The following is a 20,055-nucleotide window of genomic DNA, read 5'->3' as shown; positions in this document are numbered from 1 at the left end:
GAATCCCGACTGTACGTTCCACTTTAGTGCCACTCTGTGCCACTGACTGTTTTTGGCGCATGGGCATTTGCATGGACGAATCCAAGCTGCCTGTAGACGATCACCCTGGATACCTGTCGTGTATTTACTGCTCTGTCAATCAATAGTTCGATACGATCTAGGATACGATACCATTACGGAGATTTCTAACTTCCCACATTCAATACAAAACAACCGGAAATGTTCTGGGGATTTAGCGAAGCGCTTGATCTCTTTGAGGAGTACCGTAAATCACAGGACCAGACCGCAGAACCACCCAGCGAACTTAACATCCTACTCTTCGGGCTGGGTGATCCACGGCACGTGCTGAAAAGTGCATCCAAAACGTTCAAACATTCGACCAAGTTGAGTTTCGTCCTGCTGGAAGGATGTCTAGAGTTGGTAGCAAGAAACCTGCTGTTGACGTGCATCGCCTTCGAAAGTGGCCAACATTTGTCGGTGAAGGGAAAAACCCATCTGTTCATGGACGTTTTTGGTAACACACTGCTGCGACCGTTTTCCAATGGATATATCAACGCAAAGGCCAAGGTGCTGACCAACGTGGTGACGGATGCGGACTATGCCGAAAGAGTGGCACCGATTTTTTTGCTCGACGGGTTGCGATATAGGGAGCGGGACCACCTGGAGAATGTGTTCAATTTTTGGATCAACCACGAGAAGCACGTGTTCAATGTTTCGCATTATTGGGATGGTAAGTATGGTGGATAATCCATTACAAGTATAAACATTAGCGTGGGATACAAAAAGACTTACTCATGTGCACTTTTTGAGTTACATATTGGCCCCACATCAACTGTGCAAAATACCAGCTCGATCGGAGAAACTATATTTTAGCGCCAGCCGTTCTAAGTTTGCATACGTTTTACTATTAGGAAAATAACTTTTTCAAAGAAAAATCGCCACAGGTTGCCCCTTAACCCCTAAAAATATATCGATGAATGATTTCCATTGGAAATTTTATTAACTGAAAACCGAATGGCGGGCCAACGCTGTTTAACATGTAAGGAATAACAATAAATAATAAAATCTCGTCATTTTATCGATCGGGTAAGGCTTAATAACTTTTTTCATAAATGTCGCATCGCTTTGTGGTCTTCGGAGGTCTGATTCGTCGTGAAGTTATCTACAGAAATCATTCAACGACTTATTTTTAGGGATCAGTGGGTGACCTCAAGCGATTTCTCTTTGAAGAAGTAAATTTTCCCCAAACGATTTACTGAATAACTAAGAATGGCGGGCGCTAAAATCTGAAATTTTGCACAGTTGATATGGGACCAAAATGGAATTTAAAAAGTATACAGGAGTTGGAGTTTTTCCATTTTTTTATATTTTCCCATATAAACCGTGTACCAGGCTAATAAACATATATGACCGTACTAAAGTACTTAGTCCCTGATTTAGTCTTCCCCCGATTTTGTCAGCCTTTTTTGAACAAGGAAAATATAAGATACTAGCTGTACCCGGCAAACTTTGTCTTGCCTACTGCGTTTTTTGACGTTTCAAGTTTCTATCCAAGACCAAGTCTCCGGTTACAAAATGTATGGAATATCGATTTTCAAAAACTCTCAATTTTTCCATGTTTTAGGCCTCATAAACCTTCTTTGGGTGAAAACTAACAGAACAAAATTAAGACGACCAAAATCGGGCCATCCGTTCGCAAGTTATGCGCGGTCCCACGTATGCCACTGCATTTTTATATATATATATAGATAGATATCCCCTAAAATATAGGATATATCCCTAAGATTTGTTGGGGCGATTCTCCAGGATTTTTTCTTGTAATTTCTTCAGAAGCTCTTGGTGGGATTTGTGCAGAACTTTTCCCAGCCGTTTCTACAGAAACTTCTCTAGGGTTTCATAAATTTATCCGGGAATTCCTCTGGGGAAAAAATCTATCCCTTATATTATTCCTCCAGAAATTGCTCAAACAATTTATCAAGGAACTCTTCAGGGGATTTCTCCAAAATTTCTCTACAGATTTCCTACAGGGTATCCTATATTGATTACCCGGGGGTTTTCTTTTGGATTCTTCCTGGAAATCATGTTTAAATTTCTCAAGCCATTTCTTCTGGGATTACCCCAGGAATTGCTCCAGATATTCCCACAGAACTTTTATCAGGAATTCTGGGTTTCTTCGGGAATTACATCCGTAGTCTTAACATAAATTTCTTCAGAGGCTTCAATGAGAACAATGATTTTATTGTCCTTTTTCGGCTATAGCAGTCGGCTAGTATGTCTGGAATAGACGTAAAAACTTGAAGTAATTTTAGGCAAAGTACGTTTAATTGGCAAATTGAGAGATAAATTTGTGAAAAAAATTATCACTTGTTTTGGTGGGATTCGAGCCCAAGACTCCGTTATCGCTAGTCCGGCGCTTTAACCAACTAAGCTACAGAACAAGTTACATACAACTTTGCAGAATAGAAAGTCAAACTGGATTCGAAGCACCACCCTAAACCGGGTCCGTCTTTCACAACTTTATCTCTCTTTCGGCTCTTAGATGCCAATTTCCCGCACTCTCGCGGCCTACGAACAACAAGTGTGCGCGTATTGTTTTTAGAATGTTGATATTGAAGCTCGACTGACACATACTTCGTCACCAACCATATGATCGGTGCAAACTCAGTATGCGTTGAGCGCTCAACTCGGACGGACATACGGCCGTCCAACTGCGTTAGAGAGAACGCAACTCATGTATGAACAATGATTTTATTGCCCTTTTCCGGCTATACCATAAAATACTTCAAGTTTTTATGTCGGCTTCAATGGGAATTCTTCTAATTATGTTTCAAGGAATTACTCCAAACAATTTTCAAGAGTCCCTCTAGGCATTTCTAAATGGATTGATTCGGAGATTTCAAACGGGATTCCTTCAGCAATTACGGGATTTATTTGGGTGTTCCTCTAGAGATTTCTACAGAAATTTCTTATAGGATTCCTTCAGGAGTTTCGGAAGGGTTTCATCATTTAGATTCTCGGGTAATTTCTCCAGGAATTCTTCCAGAGATTCCTTCAGAAGTTACACCAGTAATTTCCGCAAGGATTTTTCCAGTGATGCTTCTTGGGATTTTTAAGAGGTTTCTCTGGGGATTCTTCACCATATATTTTTCCAGCGATTCGTCAATAAATTTCTCAGGGATGGCCTCAAGGAATTGTAGCAAGGAAGTAGCCACGCGGCAGGGAATGTTTTTGGCTAGGAACACTTCGGAAAAGAATGCGGAAACAGAGCCAGCTGCGCTAAACGGTTCCACTTCCACTGCCATCTACTACTGTCTTGTGAAGATCACAATTAATATAAGCTGCGAGTAGGCTGTGTTCCTGTAGAGATATCATGATAGGAAGTAAAGACTTTATAGTTCTGCTGTACTGCCCATATTCACATAATCGACGTAACCACCATTGGCAATGACAGCATATACAAGCTAATATCTAACACATGTACATATTTATGACCAATTTTATTCAATGAAGCATGAGATTCAACTGTTTATTAGATATTAACGCAGAAAAATCTGGAATTACGTATTAGACATTGCTAAAAGTAAAAATGTGTGGTGAAATTAAGAGTGGCGCTTACGTCAACTATGCGAATATGGGCAGTGTATGTATTCAGCAAGACCATGCTGAGGGTGACAAGTTCGATTCCCGGTCGGTCCATGAACTTTTCGTAAGAGACCGGGTCGGTCCATGAACTTTTCCTAGGCATAGAATATCTTCGTGCCTGCCACGCGATATACATACACATGCAAAATGGTCATTGACAGAGTAAGCTCTCAGTTAATAATTAGGGTAATCAATATATTTTGGACCCTCTGGTTTGCATTATCAAGAATTTCACAGATTTAATGAAGGGATGCCGAACATTTTTAGAATTATTCGAAAGATTAGATTGCTCTTCACAGGCAGCAATAATTTCCTCACAGCAAATATCATTATTTACCTTGAAATATTTTTTTATGATCTCCTCCGTGCGAGTCTCGCAACATGTTTACAAAAAGAAAATGTGGTGCTAAAGAAAGTTGCAGATATATTGGGTTTCTCATCAACATTTCGACTTCTGTGATAATTTGAAAATCCACTGAATTGTCTGAATTATCATTTTCCAGCTACATTTCACACTAATCAAACTTAACTGTTGCACAGCAGACGACTCTTTCATGAACATAAGCGAACTTGTGTTTGCTAACCGCTACGAAGTCATGGGCTAAATTCAATTGTGATAATAATTAATTTTGGCCGAGTCTAAATGGGTGCAAATGTCGCGATAAAAAAACGTTTATCGTTCTAGCGCAGTGTTTCCCAAACTTTCTAGAGCTATCCCCCCCTTGGAACTGAAGAAAAATATTTTCGTCCCCCTTTGAGTTTTAAATAGAATACTGAAACTATTAAACTTATCTGAAGTCATTTAAAGCATATTATTTTATGCTGCCGTGGCATTTAATATTTCTAGATGAGTGATGCTCTCGTTATTTATTATGTAATTACTTTGTATATACAGGGTGTTTGGTTCCGGGTTTTGGATATTTTCAGGGCTGATAGGTCTTGATGAGAGATGAAAAAGTTCCCATGGAACATAGGGTCGGAAATCACTGCTAAGTGAGTTAATCACATTTTAAGTTTTTAATTTTTGGTTATCTTTGAAGTCCTACATCTACTAAACTATCAATCGTACAAACTTTCTCAGCGCACGAATTGAAAGCTAATTACTTCTACTTTCTTAGTCTCTTGGACGTAAACTTTGTAAAAATAGTTTAAAAGGCCTTAAATTGAAAAATAATGCAAAATTGGTCGAAAAAATCGACTCTTTTTCGGACATTTTTGATGATTTAAATATGAAAATAAAGCTTTTGTTAAAAAAGTTCTTCTACAAAACATGCACGAACTTGTTCCCTAAAAATGTTTTTTTGACACCAAAACTCTATCTTTTGTAGTTAAGCCAAAAAATGTTTTTGAAAATAACGTTCCAAATTGCATTAACTTCATGCCAAAACAATGGTCATCACCCTATCCGTCGTGCGTTCGTGTGCTGTTGCTCCATGGCATGAGGATGACTGCTGCTGCTGGCTTGGCTGCTGGTGATGTCATTGTATACAGAAAACGAGCTCGCTCTTTGTCGCGTCACATCTCCGCCTGTGGAATCATTCGAGGCGGAGTTTGGATTTGCGCATACTAAGTGTGACGTGCAGTTAACTTGTTTTTCGACGGAGCGAAAGGAAAGCGCCGACGAAAGTGTATTTACAAGAGCAACCATTTAAATCCTTCGCACTCGTAGCTCTGCTGCGGTGCTGTTCAGATGGGGGGGGGGGGGTCTGTGCGTGCGGTCATTTAGAGCATGCACTTATTTGATGCATTTCATTTTTTTTGTATGATGTGCAAGGATGATTCTTCTTATTTCTTGCATAACACTCCCTCTGGGACAAAGCCTGTTTCTCAGCTCAGTTGTAAAACATACAGCAATAAATTCCTTTGGAACCAATCATGGCCGTCCTTGGGAAATGATACCTTTGGGGAATCTAATCAACAAGTTGGCCATTTTAGGAGAAGTTGGGGATTCTTAAGGGACATTGGGGATATTTAGGCAATATTGGGGAGGGTAGAGGGAACTTAGGAATCATGGCCGTCCTTGGGAAATGATACCTTTGGGGAATCTAATCAACAAGTTGGCCATTTTAGGAGAAGTCGGGGATTCTTAAGGGACATTGGGGATTTTTAGGCGATATTGGGGATTTTTAAGGAACATTGGGGATTTTAAGGAGATATTGGGGCGGGTAAAGGGAAGTTAGGAATCATGGGGGTCCTTGGGATATGATAGATTGGGGAATCTAATCAACAAATTGGCCATTTTAGGAGAAGTCGGGGATTCTTAAGGGACATTGGGGATTTTTAGGCGATATTGGGGATTTTTAAGGAACATTGGGGATTTTAAGGAGATATTGGGGCGGGTAAAGGGAAGTTAGGAATCATGGGGGTCCTTGGGATATGATAGATTGGGGAATCTAATCAACAAATTGGCCATTTTAGGAGAAGTCGGGGATTCTTAAGGGACATTGGGGATTTTTAGGCGATATTGGGGATTTTTAAGGAACATTGGGGATTTTAAGGAGATATTGGGGCGGGTAAAGGGAAGTTAGGAATCATGGGGGTCCTTGGGATATGATAGATTGGGGAATCTAATCAACAAATTGGCCATTTTAGGAGAAGTCGGGGATTCTTAAGGGACATTGGGGATTTTTAGGCGATATTGGGGATTTTTAAGGAACATTGGGGATTTTAAGGAGATATTGGGGCGGGTAAAGGGAAGTTAGGAATCATGGGGGTCCTTGGGATATGATAGATTGGGGAATCTAATCAACAAATTGGCCATTTTAGGAGAAGTCGGGGATTCTTAAGGGACATTGGGGATTTTTAGGCGATATTGGGGATTTTTAAGGAACATTGGGGATTTTAAGGAGATATTGGGGCGGGTAAAGGGAAGTTAGGAATCATGGGGGTCCTTGGGATATGATAGATTGGGGAATCTAATCAACAAATTGGCCATTTTAGGAGAAGTCGGGGATTCTTAAGGGACATTGGGGATTTTTAGGCGATATTGGGGATTTTTAAGGAACATTGGGGATTTTAAGGAGATATTGGGGCGGATAAAGGGAACTTAGGAATCATGGGGGTTGGACATTTTAGGAGAAGTTGGGGATTCTTAAGGGACATTGGGAATTTTTAGGCGATATTGGGGAATCTAATCAACAAGTTGACCATTTTAGGAGATATTGGGGATTTTTAAGGGACATTGGGCATATTTCGGTACCGGCCGGAAACTATGAGCAACCTTAGGGAAGATCGGGTAACCAACCCCGGTGGGACCTTTGGTCGTAGGCTGACAGGGAAGGGGGGGTTTGCTTCGGCAAACCTGAGCGTCTGTTCTCCAGGAGGAGCGGCTCACAACAGCGTCTGATCCCCATGTTAGGGGCGGCTGATCTACGTCCGAGTGCCAGGGAAGGACTCTAAGCTCAACTGTGCACTATGGTCCTCCGGAAAGTAGGGGGTTGGTGTCAGGCCCTACGAGCCAGCCGTAAAAACCCATTGTAACGGAAAATCAGCAACAGAATAATACGAACCGAGACCAACGGCAACGACCCCAGCGAACAAAAAGGACTTGCGATTGGAAACTCGGTACGTGGAACTGCCGATCTCTCAACTTCATTGGGAGCACCCGCATACTCGCCGATCTACTGAAGGACCGCGGGTTCGGCATCGTAGCGCTGCAGGAGGTGTGTTGGACAGGATCCATGGTGCGAACGTTTAGAGGTAATCATACCATCTACCAGAGCTGCGGCAACACACGCGAGCTGGGAACAGCTTTCATCGTGATGGGTGATATGCAGAGGCGCGTGATCGGTTGGTGGCCGATCGACGAAAGAATGTGCAGGTTGAGGATCAAGGGCCGATTCTTCAACTTCAGCATAATAAACGTGCACAGCCCACACTCCGGAAGTACTGATGATGACAAGGACGCATTTTACGCGCAGCTCGAACGCGAGTACGACCGCTGCCCAAGCCACGACGTCAAGATCATCATAGGAGATTTGAACGCTCAGGTAGGCCAAGAGGAGGAATTCAGACCGACGATTGGTAAGTTTAGCGCCCACCAGCAAACGAACGAAAACGGCCTACGACTCATTGATTTCGCCGCCTCCAAAAATATGGCCATACGTAGCACCTTTTTCCAACACAGCCTCCCTTATCGTTACACCTGGAGATCACCACAGCAGACGGAATCTCAAATCGACCACGTTCTGATTGACGGACGGCACTTCTCCGACATTATCGACGTCAGGACCTATCGTGGCGCCAATATCGACTCCGACCACTATCTGGTGATGGTCAAACTGCGCCCAAAACTCTCCGTCATCAACAATGTACGGTACCGGCGACCGCCACGGTACAACCTAGAGCGACTGAAGCAACCGGATGTCGCCTCAGCATACGCGCAGAATCTCGAAGCCGTGTTGCCAGACGAGGGCGAGCTCGATGAGGCCCCTTTAGAGGACTGCTGGAGTACAGTGAAAGCAGCCATCAACGACGCAGCCGAGAGCACCATCGGGTACGTGGAACGGAATCGACGAAACGAATGGTTCGACGAAGAGTGCAGAACGGTTTTGGAGGAGAAGAACGCAGCGAGGGCGGTAATGCTGCAGCAAGGGACTCGACAGAACGTGGAACGTTACAAACAGAAGCGGAAACAGCAGACCCGCCTCTTTCGGGAGAAAAAGCGCCGCCTGGAAGAAGCGGAGTGTGAAGAAATGGAACTGCTGTGCCGTTCCCAAGAAACACGGAAGTTCTATCAGAAACTCAACGCATCCCGCAACGGCTTCGTGCCGCGAGCCGAAATATGCAGGGATAAAGACGGAGGCCTCTTGACGGACGGACGTGAGGTGATCGAAAGGTGGAAGCAGCACTTCGATCAGCACCTGAACGGCGCGGAGAACGTAGGCACGGGAGCCCACGGCAACGGAAGGAACGACGACGCCAGTGCAGCGGAGGACGGAAATGAACCAACTCCCACGCTGAGGGAAGTTAAGGATGCCATTCACCAGCTCAAAACCAACAAAGCAGCTGGTAAGGATGGTATCGCAGCTGAACTCATCAAGATGGGCCCAGAAAAGTTGGCCACCTGTCTGCATCGGCTGATAGTCAGGATCTGGGAAACCGAACAGCTACCGGAGGAGTGGAAGGAAGGGGTAATCTGCCCCATTCACAAGAAAGGCGACCATTTGGAATGTGAGAACTTCAGGGCGATCACTATTTTGAATGCTGCCTACAAAGTGCTATCCCAGATCATCTTCCGTCGTCTGTCACCTAAAACAAATGAGTTCGTGGGAAGTTATCAAGCCGGCTTCATCGACGGCCGGTCGACAACGGACCAGATCTTTACCGTACGGCAAATCCTCCAGAAATGCCGTGAATAGCAGGTCCCAACGCACCACCTGTTCATCGACTTCAAAGCGGCATACGATAGTATCGACCGCGCAGAGCTATGGAGAATCATGGACGAAAACGGCTTTCCTGGGAAGCTGACTAGACTGATTAAAGCAACGATGGACGGTGTGCAAAACTGCGTAAGAGTTTCGGGTGAACTATCCAGTTCATTCGTATCTCGCCGGGGACTGCGACAAGGTGACGGACTCTCATGTCTACTCTTCAACATCGCGCTGGAAGGTGTGATGCGACGAGCCGGGCTCAACAGCCGGGGAACGATTTTCACAAAATCCGGTCAATTTGTGTGCTTTGCGGACGACATGGACATTATCGCTAGAACATTTGGAACGGTGACAGAACTGTACACCCGCCTGAAACGCGAAGCAGCAAAGGTCGGACTGGTGGTGAATGCCTCAAAAACAAAGTACATGCTGGTAGGCGGAACCGAACACGACCGGATCCGTCTGGGTAGTAATGTTACGATAGACGGGGATACTTTCGAGGTGGTGGAGGAATTCGTCTACCTCGGATCCTTACTGACGGCTGACAACAACGTGAGCCGTGAAATTCGGAGGCGCATCATCAGCGGAAGTCGGGCCTACTACGGGCTCCAGAAGAAACTGCGGTCGAAAAAGATTCACCCACGCACCAAATGCACCATGTACAAAACGTTAATAAGACCGGTAATCCTCTACGGGCACGAGACATGGACCATGCTCGAGGAGGACCTACAAGCACTCGGAGTTTTCGAGCGACGCGTGCTAAGAACGATCTTCGGCGGTGTGCAGGAGAACGGTGTGTGGCGGAGAAGGATGAACCACGAGCTCGCTGCACTTTACGGCGAACCCAGCATCCAGAAGGTGGCCAAATCCGGAAGGATACGGTGGGCAGGGCATGTTGCAAGAATGCCGGACAACAACCCTGCAAAGCTGGTGTTTGCAACGGATCCGGTTGGCACAAGAAGGCGTGGAGCGCAGAGAGCACGATGGGCGGACCAGGTGGAGCGTGACTTGGCGAGCATTGGGCGTGACCGAGGATGGAGAGCGGCAGCCACAAACCGAGTATTGTGGCGTACTATTGTTGATTATGTCTTGTCTTAATGATGTGGAACAAATAAATGTATGTATGGGGATATTTAGGCGATATTGGGGAGGGTAGAGGGAACTTAGGAATCATGGCCGTCCTTGGGAAATGATACCTTTGGGGAATCTAATCAACAAATTGTCCATTTTAGGAGAAGTTGGGAATTCTTAAGGGACATTGGGGATTTTAAGGAGATATTGGTGATTTTTAAGGAACATTGGGGATTTTTAGGAGATATTGGGGCGGGTAAAGGGAACTTAGGAATCATGGGGGTCCTTGGGATTTGATACCTTTGGGGAATCTAATCAACAAGTTGGACATTTTAGGAGATATTGGGGATTCTTAAGGGACATTGGGGATTTTAAGGCGATATTGGGTAGGGTAAAGGGAACTTAGGAATCATGGCGGTCCACGGCAATTGATACCTTTGGGGAATCTAATCAACAAGTTGGCCATTTTAGGAGAAGTTGGGGATTCTTAAGAAACATTGGGGATTTTTAGGAGAAATTGGGGCTTTTTAAGAAACATTGAGGATTTTTAAGGAACATTGGGGAATTTTAGGAGATATTGGGAAGGGGAAAAGGGAACTTAGGAACCATGGGGGTCCTTGGGATATGATACCTTTGGGGAATCTAATCAACAAGTTGGACATTTTAGGAGAAGTCGGGGATTCTTAAGGGACATTGGGGATTTTTAGGCGATATTGGGGATTTTTAAGGAACATTGGGGATTTTAAGGAGATATTGGGGCGGATAAAGGGAACTTAGGAATCATGGGGGTTGGACATTTTAGGAGAAGTTGGGGATTCTTAAGGGACATTGGGAATTTTTAGGCGATATTGGGGAATCTAATCAACAAGTTGACCATTTTAGGAGATATTGGGGATTTTTAAGGAACATTGGGGATTTTTAGGAGATATTGGGGAGGGTTGAGGGAACTTAGGAATCATATGGGTCTTTGGGAAATGATACCTTTGGGGAATCTAATCAACAAGTTGGACATTTTAGGAGAAGTTGGGGATTCTTAAGGAACATTGGGGATTTTTAGGAGATATTGTGGATTTTTAAGGAACATTGAGGATTTTTAAGGAACATTGGGGATTTTTAGAAGATATAGGGGATTTTAAGGGAACATTGGGGATTTTTAGGAGAAATTGGAGATTTTTAAGAAACTATGGGGATTTTCAGGAGATATTGGAGATTTTTCATGACGTTGGGGAATTTTAGAAGATATTGGGAACTTTTCAAGGAGGGTTGGGAATTGTAGGAGATATTATGGAGGGTAATCGGAACTTGGGGGTCCTTGGGAAATGCTACCTTTGGGATTCGTTAGATTTAGTTGGACCTCTTAGGAGAAGTTGGGGATTCTTCAAGAACATTGGAAATTTGAGGAGATATTGGGGATTTTATAAGGAATGTTGGGGCTTTTTAGAAGATATAGGGGATTTTTTAAGGAATTTTGGGGCTTTTGAGAAGGTATTGGAGATTTTTTAAGGAAAGATTGGGATTTAAGGAAATATTGAGGAGGGTAAGGGGAACTTAGGAATTATGGGGGTCTGCATGGGAAATGATTCCTTTGGGGAACCTAAGCAACAAGTTGAACATTTTAGCAGAAGTAGGGGATTTTTTAGGAAACATTGGTAATTTTTAGGAGATATTGGAGAGGGTAAAGAAAATATAGGAATCATGGAGGTCTTCTTAGGAAAAAATGCCTTTGGGAAATCTATCGAATAAGTTGGACGTTTTAGGAGAAGTTGAGGATTCTCAAGGATCATTGAGAATTTTTAGGAGATATTGGGATTTTTTTTATGGAACGTTCAGGATTTTTAGGAAATATTGGGAAGGATATAGGGAACTTAGGAATAATGGGCGTCCTTGGGAAATGATACCCTTGGGGAATCTAAACAACAAGTTGGACATTTTAGAAGAAGTTAGGGATTCTTAAGGAGAAATTAGGGATTTTTAAAGGAACGCTTGAGATCATTTTCCAAGGAACCCCATGATTCTTAAGTTCCCTTTACCCTCCGCAATATCTTCTAAAAATTCCCAACGATTTTTAAAAATCCTAAATGTCTTCTAAAAATCCCCAATGTTTCTTTAAAATCCCCAATATTCCTTAAGAATCCCCAACTTCTTTTAAAATGTCCAACTTGTCGATTAGATTCCCCAAAAGTAACATTTCCCAAGGACTCCCATGATTCCTAAGTACCCATGACCCTCCCCAATATCTCCTAAAATCCCTAATGTTCCTTAAGAATCCCCAACTACTCCTAAAATGTCCCTTTACCCTACCCAATATCTCCTCAAAATCCCCAATGTACCTCAAAAATCAAGGAACAAAAATCCCCAATTTCTCTAAAATCCCCAATGTTCCTTAAAAATTCTCAATATCTTATAAAAATTCCCAATGTTCCTTAAGAATCCCCAACTTCTCCTAACATGTCCTTTTACTCTCCCCAATATCTCCTCAAAATCCCCAATGTTCCTTAAAAATCAAGGAACAAAAATCCCCAATATCTCCTAAAAATGTCCAACTTGTTGATTAGATTTCCCATAGGTATAATCTCCCAAGGACCCCCGTGATTCCTAAGTTCTCTTTGCCTTCCCCAATATCTCCTAAAAATTCTTAATGATCCTTAAAAATCCCCAATATCTCCTAAAAATTCTCAATGTTTCTTAAGAATCCCCAACTTCTCCTAAAATGTCCAACATGTTGATTAGATTCCCCAAAGGTATCATTTCCCAAGGACCCTCATGATTCCTAAGTTCCCTTTACCCGCCCCAATATCTCCTAAAAATCCCCAATGTTCCTTAAAAATTCCCAATATCTCCTAAAAATCCCCAATGTACCTTGAGAATCCCCAATGTTCCTTAAAAATCCCCAATATCTCCTTAAAATCCCCAATGTTCCTTTATAATCCCCAACTTCTTCTGAAATGTCCAACTTGTTGATTAGATTCCCCAAAGGTATCATTTCTCAAGGACCCCCATGATTCCTAAGTTCTTTTTACCCGCCCCAATATCTCCTAAAAATACCCAATGTTTCTTAAGAATCCCGAACTTATCATAAAATGGCCAACTTGTTGATTAGCTTCCCCAATATCGCCTAAAAATTCCCAATGTCCCTTAAGAATCCCCAACTTCTCCTAAAATGGCCAATTTGTTGATTAGTTTCCCCAAAGGTATCAAATCCCAAGGAACCCCATGATTCCTAAGTTCCCTTTTCCCCTTCCCAATATCTCCTAAAATTCCCCAATGTTCCTTAAAAATCCCCAATATCTCCTAAAAATCCCCAATGTTTCTTAAGAATCCCCAACTTCTCCTAAAATTTCCGACTTGTCGATAAGATTCCTCAAAGGTATCATTTCCCAAGGACGGCCATGATTCCTAAGTTCCCTTTACCCTCCCCAATATCTCCTTAAAATCCCCAATGTTCCTTAAAAATCCCCAATATCTCCTTAAAATCCCCAATGTCCCTTAAGAATCCCCAACTTCTCCTTAAATGACCAACTTGTTGATTAGATTCCCCAAAGGTATCAAATTCCAAGGACCCCCATGATTCCTAAGCTCCCTTTTCCCCTTCCCAATATCTCCCAAAATTCCCCAATGTTCCTTAAAAATCTCCAATGTTCCTTAAAAATCCCCAATATCTCCTAAAATTCCCCAATGCTCCTTAAAAATCTCCAATGTTCCTTAAAAATCCGCAATATCTCCTTAAAATCCCAAATGTTCCTTAAGAATCCCCAACTTCTCCTAAAATGTCCGACTTGTCGATTAGATTCCCCAAAGGTATCATTTCCCAAGGACGGCCATGATTCTTAAGTTCTCTTTACCCGCCCCAATATCTCCTGGAATTCCCCAATGTTCCTTAAAAATCCCCAATGTTCCTTAAAAAGCCCCAATATCTCCTAAAATTCCCCAATGTTTCTTAAGAATCCCCAACTTCTCCTAAAATGTCCGACTACTTGATTAGATTACCCAAAGGTATCACATCCCAAGGACCCCCATGATTCCTAAGTTCTCTTTACCCGCCCAATATCTCCTAAATATCCCCAATGTTCCTTAAAAATCCCCAATGTTCCTTAAAAAGCCCCAATATCTCTTCCCAAGGACCCCCATGATTCTTAAGTTCCCTTTTTCCCTTCCCAATATCTCCTAAAAAATCCCAATGTCCCTTGAGAATCCCCAATGTTCCTTACAAATCCCCAATATCTCCTAAAAATCCCCAATGTTTCTTAAGAATCCCCAACTTCTCCAAAAATGTCCGACTTGTTGATTAGATTCCCCAAAGGTATCATATCCCAAGGACCCCCATGATTCTTAAGTTCCCTTTTTCCCTTCCCAATGTCTCCTAAAAATCCCCAATGTTCCTTAAAAATCCCCGATATCTCCTAAAAATCCCCAATGTCCCTTAAGAATCCCCAACTTCTCCTAAAATGTCCGACTTGTCGATTAGATTCCCCAAAGGTATCATTTCCCGAGGACCGCCATGATTCCTAAGTTCCCTTTACCCTACCCTATATCTCCTAAAAATCCCCAATGTTTCTTAAAAATCCCCAATATCTCCTAAAATGGTCAACTTGTTGATTAGATTCCCCAATATCGCCTAAAAATTCCCAATGTCCCTTAAGAATCCCCAACTTCTCCAAAAATGTCCAATTTGTTGATTAGATTCCCCAAAGGTATCATTTCCCAAGGACGGCCATGATTCCTAAGTTCCCTCTACCCTCCCCAATATCGCCTAAATATCCCCAATGTCCCTTAAAAATCCCCAATATCTCCTAAAATGGTCAACTTGTTGATTAGATTCCCCAATATCGCTCAAAAATTCCCAATGTCCCTTAAGAATCCCCAACTTCTCCTAAAATGTCCAACCCCCATGATTCCTAAGTTCCCTTTATCCGCCCCAATATCTCCTTAAAATCCCCAATGTTCCTTAAAAATCCCCAATATCGCCTAAAAATCCCCAATGTCCCTTAAGAATCCACAACTTCTCCTAAAATGTTCAACTTGTTGATTAGATTCCCCAAAGATATCAATTGCCGTGGACCGCCATGATTCCTAAGTTCCCTTTACCCTACATAATATCGCCTTAAAATCCCCAATGTTCCTTAAGAATCCCCAACTTCTCCTAAAATGTCGAACTTGTTGATTAGATTCCCCAAAGGTATCATATCCCGAGGACCGCCATGATTCCTAAGTTCTTTTACCCTTCCCAATATCTTCTAAAAATCCCCAATATATCCTAAAATGGTCAACTTGTTGATTAGATTCCCCAATATCGCCGAAAAATCCCCAATGTCTATTAAGAATCCCTAACTTCTCCTTAAATGGCCAACTTGTTGATAAGATTCCCCAAAGGTATCATTTCCTGAGGACCGCCATGATTCCTTAGTTCCCTTTTCCCCTTCCCAATATTTCCTAAAAATCCCCAATGTTCCTTAAAAATCCCCAATATCTCCTAAAAATCCCCAATGTCTCTAAAGAATCCCCAACTTCTCCTAAAATGGCCAACTTGTTGATTAGATTCCCCAAAGGTATCATATCCCAAGGACCCCCATGATTCTTAAGTTCCCTTTTTCCCTTCCCAATGTCTCCTAAAAATCCCCAATGTTCCTTAAAAATCCCCGATATCTCCTAAAAATCCCCAATGTCCCTTAAGAATCCCCAACTTCTCCTAAAATGTCCGACTTGTCGATTAAATTCCCCAACGGTATCATTTCCCGAGGACCGCCATGATTCCGAAGTTCCCTTTACCCTACCCAATATCTCCTAAAAATCCCCAATGTTTCTTAAAAATCCCCAATATCTCCTAAAATGGTCAACTTGTTGATTAGATTCCCCAATATCGCCTAAAAATCCCCAATGTCCCTTAAGAATCCCCAACTTCTCCTAAAATGGCCAACTTGTTGATTAGATTCCCCAAAGGTATCAATTCCCGTGGACCCCCATGATTCCTGAGTTCCCTTTACCCTACCCAATATCGCCTTAAAATCCCCAATGTCCCTTAAGAATCCCCAACTTCTCCTAAAATGTCCAACTTGTTGATTAGATTCCCCAAAGGTATCAATTCCCGTGGACCCCCATGATTCCTGAGTTCCCTTTACCCTACCCAATATCGCCTTAAAATCCCCAATGTCCCTTAAGAATCCCCAATATCTCCTAAAATGTCCAACTTGTTGATTAGATTCCCCAAAGGTATCAAATCCCAAGGACCCCCATGATTCCTAAGTTCCCTTTACCCGCCAAAATATCTCCTAAAAATCCCCAATGTTCCTTAAAAATCCCCAATATCTCCTTAAAATCCCCAATGTCCCTTAAGAATCCCCAACTTCTCCTAAAATGGACAATTTGTTGATTAGATTCCCCAAAGGTATCATTTCCCAAGGACGGCCATGATTCCTAAGTTCCCTCTACCCTCCCCAATATCGCCTAAATATCCCCAATGTCCCTTAAAAATCCCCAATATCTCCTAAAATGGTCAACTTGTTGATTAGATTCCCCAATATCGCCTAAAAATTCCCAATGTCTCTTAAGAATCCCCAACTTCTCCTAAAATGTCCAACCCCCATGATTCCTAAGTTCCCTTTATCCGCCCCAATATCTCCTTAAAATCCCCAATGTTCCTTAAAAATCCCCAATATCGCCTAAAAATCCCCAATGTCCCTTAAGAATCCCCGACTTCTCCTAAAATGGCCAATTTGTTGATTAGATTCCCCAATCTATCATATCCCAAGGACCCCCATGATTCCTAACATCCCTTTACCCGCCCCAATATCTCCTTAAAATCCCCAATGTTCCTTAAAAATCCCCAATATCGCCTAAAAATCCCCAATGTTCCTTAAAAATCACCAATATCTCCTTAAAATCCCCAATGTCCCTTAAGAATCCCCAACTTCTCCTAAAATGGACAATTTGTTGATTAGATTCCCCAAAGGTATCATTTCCCAAGGACGGCCATGATTCCTAAGTTCCCTCTACCCTCCCCAATATCGCCTAAATATCCCCAATGTCCCTTAAAAATCCCCAATATCTCCTAAAATGGTCAACTTGTTGATTAGATTCCCCAATATCGCCTAAAAATTCCCAATGTTCCTTAAGAATCCCCGACTTCTCCTAAAATGGCCAATTTGTTGATTAGATTCCCCAATCTATCATATCCCAAGGACCCCCATGATTCCTAACTTCCCTTTACCCGCCCCAATATCTCCTTAAAATCCCCAATGTTCCTTAAAAATCCCCAATATCGCCTAAAAATCCCCAATGTCCCTTAAGAATCCCCGACTTCTCCTAAAATGGCCAATTTGTTGATTAGATTCCCGAATCTATCATATCCCAAGGACCCCCATGATTCCTAACTTCCCTTTACCCGCCCCAATATCTCCTTAAAATCCCCAATGTTCCTTAAAAATCCCCAATATCGCCTAAAAATCCCCAATGTCCCTTAAGAATCCCCGACTTCTCCTAAAATGGCCAATTTGTTGATTAGATTCCCCAATCTATCATATCCCAAGGACCCCCATGATTCCTAACTTCCCTTTACCCGCCCCAATATCTCCTTAAAATCCCCAATGTTCCTTAAAAATCCCCAATATCGCCTAAAAATCCCCAATGTCCCTTAAGAATCCCCGACTTCTCTTAAAATGGCCAATTTGTTGATTAGATTCCCGAATCTATCATATCCCAAGGACCCCCATGATTCCTAACTTCCCTTTACCCGCCCCAATATCTCCTTAAAATCCCCAATGTTCCTTAAAAATCCCCAATATCGCCTTAAAATCCCCAATGTCCCTTAAGAATCCCCAACTTCTCCTAAAATGGACAATTTGTTGATTAGATTCCCCAAAGGTATCATTTCCCAAGGACGGCCATGATTCCTAAGTTCCCTCTACCCTCCCCAATATCGCCTAAATATCCCCAATGTCCGTTAAAAATCCCCAATATCTCCTAAAATGGTCAACTTGTTGATTAGATTCCCCAATATCGCCTAAAAATTCCCAATGTCTCTTAAGAATCCCCAACTTCTCCTAAAATGTCCAACCCCCATGATTCCTAAGTTCCCTTTATCCGCCCCAATATCTCCTTAAAATCCCCAATGTTCCTTAAAAATCCCCAATATCGCCTAAAAATCCCCAATGTCCCTTAAGAATCCCCGACTTCTCCTAAAATGGCCAATTTGTTGATTAGATTCCCCAATCTATCATATCCCAAGGACCCCCATGATTCCTAACATCCCTTTACCCGCCCCAATATCTCCTTAAAATCCCCAATGTTCCTTAAAAATCCCCAATATCGCCTAAAAATCCCCAATGTTCCTTAAAAATCACCAATATCTCCTTAAAATCCCCAATGTCCCTTAAGAATCCCCAACTTCTCCTAAAATGGACAATTTGTTGATTAGATTCCCCAAAGGTATCATTTCCCAAGGACGGCCATGATTCCTAAGTTCCCTCTACCCTCCCCAATATCGCCTAAATATCCCCAATGTCCCTTAAAAATCCCCAATATCTCCTAAAATGGTCAACTTGTTGATTAGATTCCCCAATATCGCCTAAAAATTCCCAATGTTCCTTAAGAATCCCCGACTTCTCCTAAAATGGCCAATTTGTTGATTAGATTCCCCAATCTATCATATCCCAAGGACCCCCATGATTCCTAACTTCCCTTTACCCGCCCCAATATCTCCTTAAAATCCCCAATGTTCCTTAAAAATCCCCAATATCGCCTAAAAATCCCCAATGTCCCTTAAGAATCCCCGACTTCTCCTAAAATGGCCAATTTGTTGATTAGATTCCCGAATCTATCATATCCCAAGGACCCCCATGATTCCTTACTTTCCTTTACCCGCCCCAATATCTCCTTAAAATCCCCAATGTTCCTTAAAAATCCCCAATATCGCCTAAAAATCCCCAATGTCCCTTAAGAATCCCCGACTTCTCCTAAAATGGCCAACTTGTTGATTAGATTCCCCAAAGGTATCATTTCCCAAGGACGGCCATGATTCCTAAGTTCCCTCTACCCTCCCCAATATCGCCTAAATATCCCCAATGTCCCTTAAGAATCCCCAACTTCTCCTAAAATGGCCAACTTGTTGATTAGATTCCCCAAAGGTATCATTTCCCAAGGACGGCCATGATTGGTTCCAAAGGAATTTATTGCTGTATGTTTTACAACTGAGCTGAGAAACAGGCTTTGTCCCAGAGGGAGTGTTATGCAAGAAATAAGAAGAATCATCCTTGCACATCATACAAAAAAAATGAAATGCATCAAATAAGTGCATGCTCTAAATGACCGCACGCACAGACCCCCCCCCCCCCCCCCCCCCCCCATCTGAACAGCACCGCAGCAGAGCTACGAGTGCGAAGGATTTAAATGGTTGCTCTTGTAAATACACTTTCGTCGGCGCTTTCCTTTCGCTCCGTCGAAAAACAAGTTAACTGCACGTCACACTTAGTATGCGCAAATCCAAACTCCGCCTCGAATGATTCCACAGGCGGAGATGTGACGCGACAAAGAGCGAGCTCGTTTTCTGTATACAATGACATCACCAGCAGCCAAGCCAGCAGCAGCAGTCATCCTCATGCCATGGAGCAACAGCACACGAACGCACGACGGATAGGGTGATGACCATTGTTTTGGCATGAAGTTAATGCAATTTGGAACGTTATTTTCAAAAACATTTTTTGGCTTAACTACAAAAGATAGAGTTTTGGTGTCAAAAAAACATTTTTAGGGAACAAGTTCGTGCATGTTTTGTAGAAGAACTTTTTTAACAAAAGCTTTATTTTCATATTTAAATCATCAAAAATGTCCGAAAAAGAGTCGATTTTTTCGACCAATTTTGCATTATTTTTCAATTTAAGGCCTTTTAAACTATTTTTACAAAGTTTACGTCCAAGAGACTAAGAAAGTAGAAGTAATTAGCTTTCAATTCGTGCGCTGAGAAAGTTTGTACGATTGA

The 20,055-nt window shown here is 42.5% G+C and overlaps 1 protein-coding gene across 1 annotated transcript in view; it reads left to right on the top strand.

The window, feature by feature from the left end:
- The first annotated feature begins 204 nt into the window (after window positions 1-204).
- Window positions 205-20,055, top strand: part of LOC115270043 (dynein axonemal assembly factor 3 homolog) — a 30,211-nt gene continuing 10,360 nt past the window's right edge. The window contains exon 1 of the mRNA XM_029878992.2: window positions 205-730. Within this exon, the coding sequence (XP_029734852.1) occupies window positions 220-730 (511 nt within the window). The 5' untranslated portion in view covers window positions 205-219. The remainder of the gene's footprint in view (window positions 731-20,055) is intronic.

This window comes from Aedes albopictus, chromosome 2 (genome assembly GCF_035046485.1).
Source record: "Aedes albopictus strain Foshan chromosome 2, AalbF5, whole genome shotgun sequence".
NCBI lineage: Eukaryota > Metazoa > Arthropoda > Insecta > Diptera > Culicidae > Aedes > Aedes albopictus.
The sequence above is the reverse complement of the archived record's forward strand: the minus strand, read 5'-3'. Positions and strand labels throughout refer to the sequence as shown.